General features: G+C 42.9%; 1 protein-coding gene across 1 annotated transcript in view; it reads right to left on the reverse strand.

Annotated features, from left to right (window-relative positions):
- The window catches only part of TRIO (trio Rho guanine nucleotide exchange factor), a 796,191-nt gene that overhangs the window by 669,790 nt on the left and 112,283 nt on the right, over window positions 1-14,118 (reverse strand). Inside the window, 1 exon segment of the mRNA XM_040431356.1 lies at window positions 8,857-9,369. Coding sequence (XP_040287290.1) covers window positions 8,857-9,369 — 513 coding nt within the window.

Consider the following 14,118-nt stretch of genomic DNA (forward strand, 5'->3'; position numbering starts at 1 on the left):
AAGCATTTGTGAAGCCACAACACGCACAACCTTGAGGCGGATGGGCTACAACAGCAGAAGACCCCACCGGGTACCACTCATCTCCACTACAAATAGGAAAAAGAGGCTACAATTTGCACGAGCTCACCAAAATTGGACTGTTGAAGACTGGAAAAATGTTGCCTGGTCTGATGAGTCTCGATTTCTGTTGAGACATTCAAATGGTAGAGTCCGAATTTGGCGTAAACAGAATGAGAACATGTATCCATCCTCTGATGGCTACTTCCAGCAGGATAATGCACCATGTCACAAAGCTCGAATCATTTCAAATTGGTTTCTTGAACATGACAATGAGTTCACTGTACTAAAATGGCCCCCACAGTCACCAGATCTCAACCCAATAGAGCATCTTTGGGATGTGGTGGAAGGGGAGCTTTGTGCCCTGGATGTGCATCCCTCAAATCTCCATCAACTGCAAGATGCTATCCTATCAATATGGGCCAACATTTCTATAGAATTCTATCAGCACCTTGTAGAATCAATGCCACGTAGAATTAAGGCAGTTCTGAAGGCAAAAGGGGGTCCAACACCGTATTAGTATGGTGTTCCTAATAATTCTTTAGGTGAGTGTATATACCTGTACTTGCTGATGCTGCCACCCTGCTTGATTTTTTAAAATGACTCCTATGCCCCGCCGGATTTCTCCCGCTCAGTATGCCAATACTGAGCATCAGAACAATGAGAAGGAGACCGAGTCTTTCTCCGTGAGTGTCTCCCTGGCTGTGACGAGAAAAAAACCTCCCTGGCTATGAAACTCTGCGATGCGATTGGACAGCGCTACAGCCAGGGAGAAGGAGACGCCCACGGAGAAAGACTCAGTCTCCTCCTCATTTCTCAGATGCTCAGTATTCGCATAATGATCGGGAGAAATTGGCGGGGCACAATCGGCATAGGAGGCATATTTCAAAAATCAAGCAGGGTGGCAGCATCACGGGGGGTACCCCGCAAGTACAGGTATATATCCAACACATTGTATTGCCCCCCCCCCCCCCTTCCCCCGGTTTGTCTCAAGTGGACGTAGATAATCATCACTATTGAGTCCATATGTATGGTTTATAATATAGCCTATAGGGTTTCTCTGTATATGTATATACAGCTGCCGGTATTTGTTATCTGAATCTCTTATATGCGGTACTCTACATAGCATTATTCTCCTGTATCCCTTCTGTCCTTCTTCCATTTAGGGATTCACCAGGGATTCAGTCAATGAGGATTACCCACGTGATGCTGATAGTTCCCTTCCCCCTAGCGATGCATAGTCCAGGACATGGTACACATTTTTTTTATCTAGCCCAACATTAGCCTGTGATTGTATCGCGCTACAGTAGCTTTTTTCACAGGAGCTATATCCACGTTAGGTTACCATTACTCTCCCAGAATTTTTTAATACTTGTCTGGTCACTAGCCGATTATTTTTTGTATGTTTATTTAGGGACCTGCACACCTTTCCCTATTTTAGTGCAGATCCAATAACTTATTTAAGTTTCACTTTATCCACAACGTTTCTTCTAGCTTTGACTCCCTCTACAGGTATACATCTCCCTTAATAAAATCGCATGAAAGGTCCTCTTTCAATGGAATACGTTTGGAACAACAAGGGCTTTTTCTATACAATATCAGATCAGAAGGGTTCCAACTCCCATCGCCCCTATGGTTAGTTGTTTGAAGAGAAGGCCGTGCTCGTACGATGATCAAGTGAACAGGAAGGAGCTGTCCCAAAGAAGTGAATGGGGCAGCTGAGATGTAATTAACACCTGCGCACTGCTGCAGTTGCGACAGCAAGCAGGTAAATATTAAAGTGAAGGCAACGCTCGTACGGGTGCGGACTTCTCTTCAAACAGCTGATTGGCGGGGTTGCCGGAAGTTGGCACCTCGCTAATCTAATATTGATGACCTATCCAGAGGATAGGTCATCAATACAAAATGAGGCTACTTTCACACTGGCATTTCTTTTTCCGATTGGGAGATCCGTTTCAGGGCTCTCACAAGCGGCCCAAAACGGATCAGTTCAGCCCCAATGCATTCTGAATGCATAAGGATCCGTTTAGAATGCATCAGTTTGGCTCCGTTGCACCTCCATTTCGCTCTGAAGGCGGACACCAACACGCTGCTTGCAGCGTTTTGGTGTCTGTTTGACAATGCAGAGCCAAACTGATACATTCAGAGTTACATTGTAAGTCAATGGGGACGGATCTGTTTTCCCTGACAATATGGTGCAATTGAAAACAGATCCGTCCACCATTGACCTTCAATGCAAGTCAGGACGGATCCGTTTTGACTTCGATTTTTTATTTGTTTTTTAAAGAATAATGCAAACGGATCTGATCAGATACAAGCATTTGCATTATCGGTGCGGATCCGTCTGTGCAGATACAAGATGGATTCGCACCGAACGCAGGTGTGAAAGTAGCCTAAAGCGGACAACCCCTTTAAGTACTGAGAAAAGGGTCTCTACACATATCAATATTTTAGTTTTTCACATCGTTTTTACTTTGTCATTATGAGTTATTGAGCGCAGAATGATCAGGAAAAAACCTTTTTTGGAACAAGGCCACAACACAAGAAAATATGAAAAATGTCAAGGGTCTGAAGACTTTCCTAATGCACTGTACGCTGCTGTAGGGGCACATGGAAGGGCTCAGAAAGATGGGAGCATCATTTAGCCTTCGGAGCACAAATTTTGCAGACCTGTATTAGTGTAAACCCCCAATAAGTTATTTTTGAAACTATACTCCTCAAGGTATTTATCTAGGGGTGGAGTGAGCATTTTGACACCACAGGTATTTTGCAGAAATTAATGAGCAGAGGACGGGACAAAATTTAAATTGAAAGTTTTTCACAGACATGGCATTTCAGTTACCGTATTTTTCGCCCTATAAGACACAATCCCCCCCCCCCATAGCAGTGCGTCTAATGGGGCCAATGCTGCGCCCGTCCGGTGAATATACTGAGAGGGAGGGGGGGCTGGGGGCCAGCATCCGTTTCTGTAATGGTAGCAGGGACCGGTGCAGTCACTGTATTCTACTACACCGGGCCCAGCTCTCTGTAGTATACGGTAATCATATATAACTTGTGGCTATTGATTAAAGTATTCCAATCCTCTTAAACCTAGCACTGTACTACTTACAACTAACTTCTTGGCAGCCAGGAGGCCGGGCGGGCGCTCGTAGCGTAGCTCACTACACCTGCGCCGCCCACTTTATGAATGAAGCAGGCGGCGGAGGCGCAGTGAGCGTAGTGAGCTACGCTACGAGCGCCCGGCCTCCTGACTGCCAAGAAGTTAGTTGTAAGTAGTACAGCGCTAGGTTTAAGAGGATTGGAATACTTTAAACAAGAGCCACAAGTTAGATATGATTACAGTATACTACAGAGAGCAGGGCCCGGTGTAGAATACAGTGACTGCATCGGGCCCCGCTGCCATTACAGAAACAGATGCCGGCCTCCATTCACTACACAGGGACACTGTTATGGGGGATCTGTGGATGACACATAAGATGCTATATATATGTGTCATCCACAGATGCCCCCATAACAGTGCCATCCACATATGCCCCCATAACAGTGCCATCCACGTATGCCCCCATAACAGAGCCATCCACAGATCCGCCATAATAGTGTCATCCACAGACCACCATTACGGTAGTTCAAAACCCACCAAAAGAACACTTTTTGATAAAGATTTTTTTTTAAATTATTTTCCTCCACAAAAACCCAGGTGCGTCTTATGGGCGAAAAATACGGTACCAATATGTTGTGCCCAGCTCGTGCCACCGGTGTTTCACAGCACCCTCCTTAAATTGTTAGGCAGGTTCTAGTGGGTACAGAAATGCCATAAATGTGCATGTAAACTGCTATTTGGGTAAACTGCAGTGTTTAGAAGAAAAAGACTATCTCTTCACTTCTGCAGCTTAGATTCGGATGGATTGGTTCACAGACGCCATATTGCTTTCTCGCAGCCTTTGGGGTACCAGTATAGCTATTTTCTGAGAACCATACTTTTGTTTTCTATTCACAGAGCTGTGCGGGGGGTCATTTTTTAGCTGAATTAGTTGCCATCAGGGCAGTTTCTCGGGGCGGGGGGGCCAGGCAGCCGCCCGGGGCGCTGTCAGAAGGGGGGCACCGGCAGGGCACAGCAGGAGATGAGCGCTGCGCTTCCATTGTGGAAGCGCTCACTCATCTCCAAAGTCATCTCATCTGTATCGCCGTCCTCAGGACGGCGATACAAATGTCTGTAAGGCGGCAGGGCAGGGAGAGGTCCCCTCCCGGTTCCTCTGATAGCCTGCCAGCACTAGGCCGGCAGGCTATCAGAGGCCGATGCAGGCGGCGCGATGACGTCATCGCGCTGCCTGAGCCAGCGAGGGACACAGGCCGGAAGAGGCCTGCATCGCATCCTGGAGGAGGTAAGTATAAGTTTATTTTTATATTTTTTATATGTAAAAATTACAATCCTGGCACATAGGGGGGGCTGCTGGCACAGACATAAGGGGGGCTGCTGGCACAGACATAAGGGGGGCTACTGGCACATGATAGGGGGGCTACTGGCACATGATAGGGGGGCTACTGGCACATGATAGGGGGGCTACTGGCACATGATAGGGGGGCTACTGGCACATGATAGGGGGGCTCTCAGGCTACTGGCACATGGTGGGGGGGCTCTTATTACTGGCACATGATTAGGGGGCATCTATGGGGGCACATCTTACTGGCACATGATATGGGGGCACATCTTACTGGTACATGATTGTGGGGCATCTATTGGGGCAATTATTACTGGCACATTATCGGGTGGCACTATAGGGACATCTACAGAGGCTAAAAAGAAGGGGTATTTTATATGGGGGCTCTGTATAGGGGCATTTTATACTGGGACACATTATGGTGGGTACTATGGGGAAGGGGGCAGAGGAGCACTATGGGGTCATCTACGGGGCCACTGAGAAGGGGTATTTTATATTGGCACATTATGGGAACATTAGCTCAACTGGGGGCATTACAAGGGGGTATGTTTTGCACATTATAAGGAGAATTATTACTACTGGGAGGGCATTATGGTGGGCTTTATTACTCCCCCATGGTATGACCCCCTAGTAGCAGCACCAGCCTCTCTCTGCTCTGCTATCCCTCTGCCCCTTAATCCTTATTATGAAATCTTTCTCATTAGGATAAAACACAACATCAGCTCCGCCGAGCCCTCGGCCAAGTGTTGAAGTGGTGTCTGAGATCCACAAGGGCCAAGCAAAGTAATTGTAAGTTTTCATGTGAAATATGTTTATGTTATACACACATAGCATACATAACATACACTGTGCCACACAATATACAGTATACCTCTACACTGTGTAGGGGTTAGGCTCCATTCACACATCCGCAAAATGGGTTTGCATCCATTCTGCAATTTTGCGGAACGGGTGCGGACCCATTCATTCTCTATGGGGACGAAATGGATGCAGACAGCACACATTTTTTTTTGACACTCGCCCTGAGAGAAATTTTACCTAGAAACTGCACTGGTTGCCATTATAGTTGGAACCAGTTGAGGTACATACTACTTTACCATTTTTTATTTTTTTTTTCACTTTTTGGAACAGACTGTGTTCAAATGCAGAGCACTGAGATTAATGGATTAAACCGCAGACAGCAAAAATGTGGTCAGATTCTGGGTCTTTGACATATCTTTAAAATGAGTAATTTGCGATCAAATTCTCCCTACACTCTGTGTCCCTTCCTAACAGCAGCTCTCCCTGACTCGCAATGAGCCAAACCCGCGTGACCGGGTGCTATATAGCACCTGACGACGCGTTCCGGCCAGTCAGTCAATCACTGTAATGCCAGTAGAAAACATGGCTACTGCCATTACAGTGATGGCAATACTTACCAGCACGTTTATTGGCTGCTTAGCAGGCGCCAAATGTGCGGTGAGGAGACTCTAGCATGGCGCTCGAGCACATGTGGTACTCGGCCGAGTACCGCCATGTGCCAAGCATAGCAATGCTCGAGCCGAACAGGTACTCGGCCGAGCATGCCCGCTCATCACTAGTAACTAGCAAATTTCTAAATCACTTCATTTAAAAAAATAAATGCCTATATCCCCCTGAAAAAGATCTATTGTCATGGTCACTAGGGGTCTCGCTTTCACCTAAGTTGCAGTCGACTGCCTGTTACCAGAGACAGATCTTGCCTGACAACAGAGACTCAAGAAGGGTGAGAGGATGTGGCGACGTGTCAGAGCTAGCTGGGATTGTGAGCCTGATAAAACTGCTTTTATACTACTTCTGAACATCTGGAAGTTATTACCCCCTCCTTATCGGTTCTGTAAGCTCCGGAGCTGAAAACAAAACATAGTGGGAAGTACAGCAAAAGATGTACAGCGATGGCAGAAGAGAGTCACCCACTGCTTCTGAGTGAAATGCATCTAGCTTAGCTGAAACAGGCAATAATATGGTGGGTTGGATTATATAGTGTGGATTGCATATTGAGGACGGTAGTTCCCTTATACTATATGCTTGCAACAGTATAGACAACCTGCTAGGCATTATATGCGATATGTGGCATGGTGTATTAGCTAAATATGGGACAATTGGGTTTGGATTACAATGTGTAATATGTAATTGAAATCAGGATTTACCATTGCCTACTGTCTCTTGGTGATATTTTTTGGACTAAGAGTATCTTGAGGATACACCTATGTGGATCAGTATCTCCAACATTGCTGCTTATTTTTATATTTATTATTGTCTCTGATAATGAATTGATTTGTAATAATAAAAATATGTTCATTTACTATTCATGTGTGTCTTGTTTTTGGTGATTGTTGATGTTGTGTAGCACACATTCAAACTTGGTAGTTTGTCTACTTCTTTTTGGTTAGGCAATAATATGGCTAAAGCAAAAAAATAATTAAACCTACAACAACCCACAATTGCAACACATCAATCCTCAGAAAAAAACTAAGTAAACACCAAAAACGAGGATACTGTTTAAAGGGCTTCTGTCACCCCACTAAAGTAATATTTTTTTTTTTGGGCTAGTTAAATTACTTATATTGCGATATATGAAAATATAATAGTCTTACTTTGATTCAGCAGTTTCTTCTAAAAACGAAGTTTTAGAATATGTAAATTAGGTCTCTACCAGCAAGTAGGGCGGCTACTTGCTGGTAGCAGCTGCAGAAAACCGCCCCCTCGTCGTCTTGATTGACAGGGCCAGCCGGGATCTCCTCCTCCGGCCAGCCCTGTCGGCATTTCAAAAATCGTGCGCCTGTGTTCATTCGGCGCAGGCGCTCTGAGATGAGGAGGCTCGCCTCCTCAGAACTCCCTCAGTGCGCCTGCGCCGATGACGTCTTCTATTCGGTGATGTCATCGGCGCAGGCGCATTGAGGGAGTGCTGAGGAGGCGAGCCTCCTCATCTCAGAGCGCCTGCGCCGAATGAACACAGGCGCGCGATTTTTGAAATGCCGACAGGGCTGGCCGGAGGAGGAGATCCCGGCTGGCCCTGTCAATCAAGACGACGAGGGGGCGGTTTTCTGCAGCTGCTACCAGCAAGTAGCCGCCCTACTTGCTGGTAGAGACCTAATTTACATATTATAAAACTTAGTTTTTAGAAGAAACTGCTGAATCAAAGTAAGACCATTATATTTTCATATATCGCAATATAAGTAATTTAACTAGCCCCAAAAAAAAAAAAAATGACTTTAGTGGGGTGACAGAAGCCCTTTAAATAAAAATAAATACTTTTATTGAATTACATCAAACCATAAATAACACTTGTAGTCAAAATGAATGGGATATAGAGAAGCGAGCCTCTGAAAAATGGGCTCAACAATGCGGAGAATCACATTGGAGGAGGATTGCACCTTAAGCAGCCACAGTTACCAAAATAATGACGAGTTAGGGGACAATGAAATTAATAATGGATAACAGTAATAATAACCTATCACATCAGGCATCTAACATAATTATCCAAAAAAATCCTTACACCCTCCTCAGTCTAGGACTCAGGTTGAATGTCAGACTGCAGCATTATATAATTGTGTAATTAGTGGACAGAGCCTATAATCATGATGACTACTTGACACTAAATAGTTCCGTCAGTCAAGACATCAACTGAGTCTCATATTACATACCCATATTGCTGCTGCTCGCGGTGACAATGGATCCCCAAATGCCTCAACCTGGACACGTGTTTCGCCACATAGGCTTCGTCAGGAGGTACCTCAGTTGATGTCTTGACTGACGGAACTATTTAGTGTCAAGTAGTCATCATGATTATAGGCTCTGTCCACTAATTACACAATTATATAATGCCGCAGTCTGACATTCAACCTGAGTCCTAGACTGAGGAGGGTGTAAGGATTTTTTGGGATAATTATGTTAGATGCCTGATGTGATATGTTATTATTACTGTTATCCATTATTAATTTCATTGTCCCCTGACTCGTCATTATTTTGGTAACTGTGGCTGCTCAAGGTGCAATTCTCCTCCAATGCGATTCTCCGCATTGTTGAGCCCATTTTTCAGAGGCACGCTTCTCTATATCTCATCCCTTTTGACTACAAGTGTTATTTATTGTTTGATGCAATTCAATAAAAGTATTTCTTTTTATATAAACAGTATCCTCCTTTTTGGTGTTTAAAGCAAAAATATAAACACATTAGGGAAGCCAAAACATAAGTGTTCCTTCACAGTTATAATTGTACAAAAAAGCACAGCCATTATGCAAACATTTTTTTTTTAAACGTAAGTACACTTTAATAACATGGCTAGAAATAAAACAATTGCATTACTTAGATAGTATCCATAAACCACATACGGTATTACCTTATCGGCATCTTGCTCAAATAGTCTAAGTTGAAAGCACTGGTCCAATTTTAGCTTTCGATGGTGCCAAACTTGATGCAGATGTTGTCTTGTGGAATGTAGTCTATCAAGCATTGTTGATACTTTAGGTAAAAAATTCTGAAGGTCAGCATTGCCAGAGCTAGAAGTTTTTTTGGGAAAACTTTCACTGTTTTGGATCCTTTCCATGAGTTTTTGTCCTTCTATATCAAGGTCTTCAATTGGGGCTTTAGTAACCCTTTTTTTTAATTGACAATGTGAATCTATCATGCTTCGGGCACCTTCTAAATCCTGAGGCAGTTCTTTGTTACCAAGCATCTCTTGTAGCTCTTCAAGTCGTGAAAGCATATGAGTAGCTTTACCAATGAAGTCCTCAAATGCCAACCTGATTTCTATCCATTCTTCATGGTTATACTCCAAGCTACCATCAAATTCATATGTTAGCTGAGAAGGATCAACAACTTTGGTAAGGCCTTCTAAAGAAACCATATTAGTCTAAGGAAGGAACAAAAAAAATTAAAAAAAGTTAAAATCTGGCAAATAAATCTGTCCTAATGTAATATACTTTGTAAAAATACTTCCAGTTCAGCCTGTTATCCTATAAAGGTGATCCAAAGGAACGCAAAACAGCCCATTAAGTAAAAGCCAACTTTCATCATCTCCCTATATATTGATGCATGTGCAGTAAACTGGTTTTCAGCCGATACTATAGGCTCTAAAGTGCATGCGCTGATGTGCAACTGTATGGAGATTGCATGAGTGGACAGGACCAGTCAAGATGGCTCATCTAATGCCTAGCCCTGTAAATCAACATTTGGAGGTAGGGGCTGCAAGGCTGGAGGAGGGGGATCTCTACTGCATATAGGGTAAAGGCAACATACCGGGTGCACGGAAATACTAATTTCATAATGATTAAAAATACTAAACCTTTTCCACATGTCAGTGAATCACGGACATGTGCTGTCCATATTCTCCACAAACAGCACTTGTATCCACTGATTTGAAAACGTTTATTCACACATCCTTGGGTCAGTGGAAAAACAAACGGAGACCTGCACTATTTTGGTCCATGGATAAGGACCAAACACACCCACAAAAAAGTCTAGGGAACACAAATGCCGTCCGTTTTCTGTCAGTTGTTTTCACCAACCAATGATAGGAGATACTCTAGAAATCTCCTTTTCAGGCAAAAAAAAAATGACAAGAACCAAACATGAACAAAGCAAAATTAGCATTTGCTTCAGGTGAGCTATTTGTCACTGCTTTTGGTTTCCTAAAACTGTTCCTGATGACATACTCCCTTTAAATTCAAAATGGTTCTACCTCTTGTGGGGTCCTGCACTAGTTGGGAAAGGTAGTTACTGAAAAGTAACTGTTTATGAGATCCACTTCAAATACATCATATTAGCTACCTAATTAACAATTTGCCAACTCATCAATTTCCCTTGGCAGTGAACCCTGTTAATCAGGTGGCTTTCTCCCAGGCCTGTCATAGTGAACCTGCCTGAAAAGCTGGAGCCTGTAAATATGTATTTAAAAAAAAAAAAGGGAAATTTGTTATTTTTTTCTTGGTACCCTTGTGGCCCGATTTCCAGTAGTTGATAATGCCATCTAAATAAGGTTCACCAATAATTTTTTTTATACCACATATTTTTTTTCATCATGGCATTACAAGATCTTAAAATTTTAAGATTAAGAACGACTCCCGCCTCCTCCCATAAATTTATTATACACCTGGACACAAAAATGTTTCAGTGTGGAAGATGTGGTGCCACGTACTCTGATGGTGGTGCTGTTGGCATCATGAGTTGATGACAACATTATGACATCTATTTTGTCTTGGTGTTTTAGACAAAGCACCCCTTCATTATGCAATGCTCCGCTTTCGCCAATTTGCAGTTATTGGCTTATAAGGGTTTTGGGAATGTGCTTTTTATTTTTATATTTTTATATTTTTTTTTTACTCTGACATGCCACAGTTTTTTTTCCCCTCACACATTTTAACGGGGGTAGAACTTGAGTACCACTAGTCTACATACAGCTGGTATCCATAATTAAATAGATCCAACACAATCTTCCCAATGGTGGTTACGAAGGGGGGGGGGGGGGGAATAGTCTGGGGGCTGAATTTTGCCGTCTTTCTCCTCATAGATCCGGAACGATTGTGTCTATAAAGTCTCTGATTAAACACAATTTATACATTTTGATGCTTTATCTGGCACATTTTGTGGTGCAAATATTGTCAACGAAATTTTTTTTTGAAGAGTTGTAGATTTCAGAAAAAAGTTGGATCAAAATATTAGTTAGGTGACAAATTTTAAAAAGATTATTAAAATTGGGCATTATCAATGAAATTAATAAATTTTTAGGTCCTCAAAATTTGGCTTGGTCATTGTATTACTGTACGATGGACAGAAATGTCCATGGACCAGTAGTCTCTTACTGTGGGTTTTTCAGTGAGGCCTATGTTGAGGATGAATCCCTAGCATTCCACTGCTCTCAATGGGATGCCACCTGTACGGCTTGGCCAATATAAATTGCTGAACAAAGAAACTGGTTTAGGTCCACCATTATATGGACCAATTTGTCCATAAAAAAAATATATTTGAAAAATCCAAGTTTAGACAGGCCTTCTGTCTGCACAGATTCCTCCAAAATCAAGGAGATTCCTATTCAATCAGTAGATGAGGAGGCTTTGCCTATATCAGAAGCAAACATGGAGTATGTCTCTTCAGTGGCGTGTTTTCTCACTACCATTTAGTTTTTATTTATGTTTGTTTTATTTATATACATAGCTCTGTAACTGCCAATAATACCACTTTATAAAAGCCAGTCTTTTAGTTACAATGTTGACCATGTATTCTGTAATATAAACGTTCTTCGGTTGTTATGTGCGTGATTAACCGCCCTTAGCCCACCCCACTCTACGGGAAAACTGTCTCACATGAAACAGAACCCTGCTGCAAAAAAACGGTTGGGGACCACTGCCCTAAAGGACTGACACTGGCGCCACAGACTGATGCCGACATATTAATAATGCAATGGATTGACATTGACGAACTGACAAGATAATGGACTTGCACTGATAGACTAACAACTGTCTTGACGTATTGACACAATCTACTCAACACCACAAACTGATGATGCTGGCATGCCAACGCGACGGATTGACGCTGCCAAACTGACACAAACTAACAACTGATGCTGACACAGTATCTAAGGGTACTTGCACACTCGCGGCTGCCGGATCTGTCAAAACCTATGGAAACTGATGGCATTTGTCAAACGGATCAATGCATTTATTAATTTTTTTTCACATTTTTTGCGGTTTGAACATGTGCACACCGCAATGCCAGAACACTCAGGGCCGGATCCGGCATTATTGCATTTCAATAGGAAAAAAATGTCGGATCTGGCATTCCGGCAAGTGTTCCGGAATTTTGGGCGGAGATAAAACGGCAGCATGCTGCGGTATTATCTCCGTCCTGAAAAGGCAAAAAAAAGACTGAACTGAAGACATCCTCATGCATCCTGAACGGATTGCACTCTATTCAGAATGCATTAGGAAAAAACTGATCCGATATTGAGCCCTTAGGACAGAACTCTGTGCCAAAAAAGAATAACGCTAGTGTGAAAGTACCCTAACACGACGGATTAAAGAGGATGCACTACCTAATACTTAAAACTTTTTTTTGTGATTTATGACAGAATTATTATTTTTTGTTTATACAGTGGAAGGTGGTGGGGGTCAGACAGTGTGGACACATGGGAGGCAATTGAAGATAATCATGGGGTTAACGTGTTTTTCGCATTGAGGGGACATCTCAGCACAGGTTCTAATCTCCACTGCTTTACTACAGTATTTGAGGAAATCAGAGCCCAACACAGAGATTCCAGTCTGCCTAGCTACTGTACAGAAATGTATTTGGTGGTTTTGTACAGACCCACCTATCACAATGATCACCAGCAAGATCTGCTACAATTGGCCGATTGCCAATCACAAGGGAGCCTCAGCTGTCAGGAACAGTTGATCTCCCGTTCCAAAGCTACCATCAGTTAACTCCGAGAGATATACCTTTAACTGTACGTCGTGGGTTCGCCCTCAAAAAAGGTACCTAAACTTTTGTATAACTATTTAAAAACTTCCCTATAACTTTTGTATTTTTTTTTTTTACTGTTTTACTGACAAAATAGTCACCTGAAATTCAGCATTTCTACAGGGCTTTGGAATCTGTACAGCTGACATGTATGCGGTGTATAGGTGCCCCAGTACTGCAGGCATAGAGACCGCAGTGAGCTCTGTATGGAAGCACACATGGCTGCTCATGCCTGTCATAAGATCTCAAGCCAGAGAAAAACAGTCGGCACTACCTAATACAGCACAGAATGCAGGATTCACTAAAGGACTCCAGAGACTTAGGTTCTTCACATATCGAGTGGTTCTCAGCAACACAGTCTCATTCAATCCGTACTACAAGTGTCAAATGTGGCGCTTAGCACTTGTAAAACTGGCTCTCTATTCACAGCCAACACAATAAGTCTTACAGAGGGTGCAGCATGCGGCAAGGTCGAGGCGATAGGTGTTTCGAGTCACTACACTTCAGTGGACGTAAAACAGTTGCAAGAAAAAGTATGTGAACCCTTTGGAATGAAATGGATTTCTGCACAAATTGGTCATAAAATGTGATCTGATCTTCATCTAAGTCACAACAATAGACAATCACAGTCTGCTTAAACTAATAACACACACAGAATTAAATGTTACCATGTTTTTATTGAACACACCATGTAAACATTCACAGTGCAGGTGGAAAAAGTATGTGAACCCTTGGATTTAATAACCGGTTGAACCTCCTTTGGCAGCAATAACTTCAACCAAACGTTTCCTCTAGTTGCAGATCAGACGTGCACAACGGTCAGGAGTAATTCTTGACCATTCCTCTTTACAGAACTGTTTCAGTTCAGCAATATTCTTGGGATGTCTGGTGTAAATTGCTTTCTTGAGGTCATGCCACAGCATCTCAATAGGGTTGAGGTCAGGACTGGGCCACTCCAGAAGGCGTATTTTCTTCTGTTTAAGCCATTCTGATGTTGATTTACCTCTTTGCTTTGGGTCGTCGTTTTGTTGCAACACCCATCTTCTTTTGAGCTTCAGCTGGTGGACAGATGGCCTTAAGTTCTCCTGCAAAATATCTTGATAAACTTAGGAATTCCTTTTTCCTTCGATGATAGCAATCTGTCCAG

Source organism: Bufo bufo, chromosome 5, assembly GCF_905171765.1.
Source record: "Bufo bufo chromosome 5, aBufBuf1.1, whole genome shotgun sequence".
NCBI classification, from domain to species: Eukaryota; Metazoa; Chordata; class Amphibia; order Anura; family Bufonidae; genus Bufo; species Bufo bufo.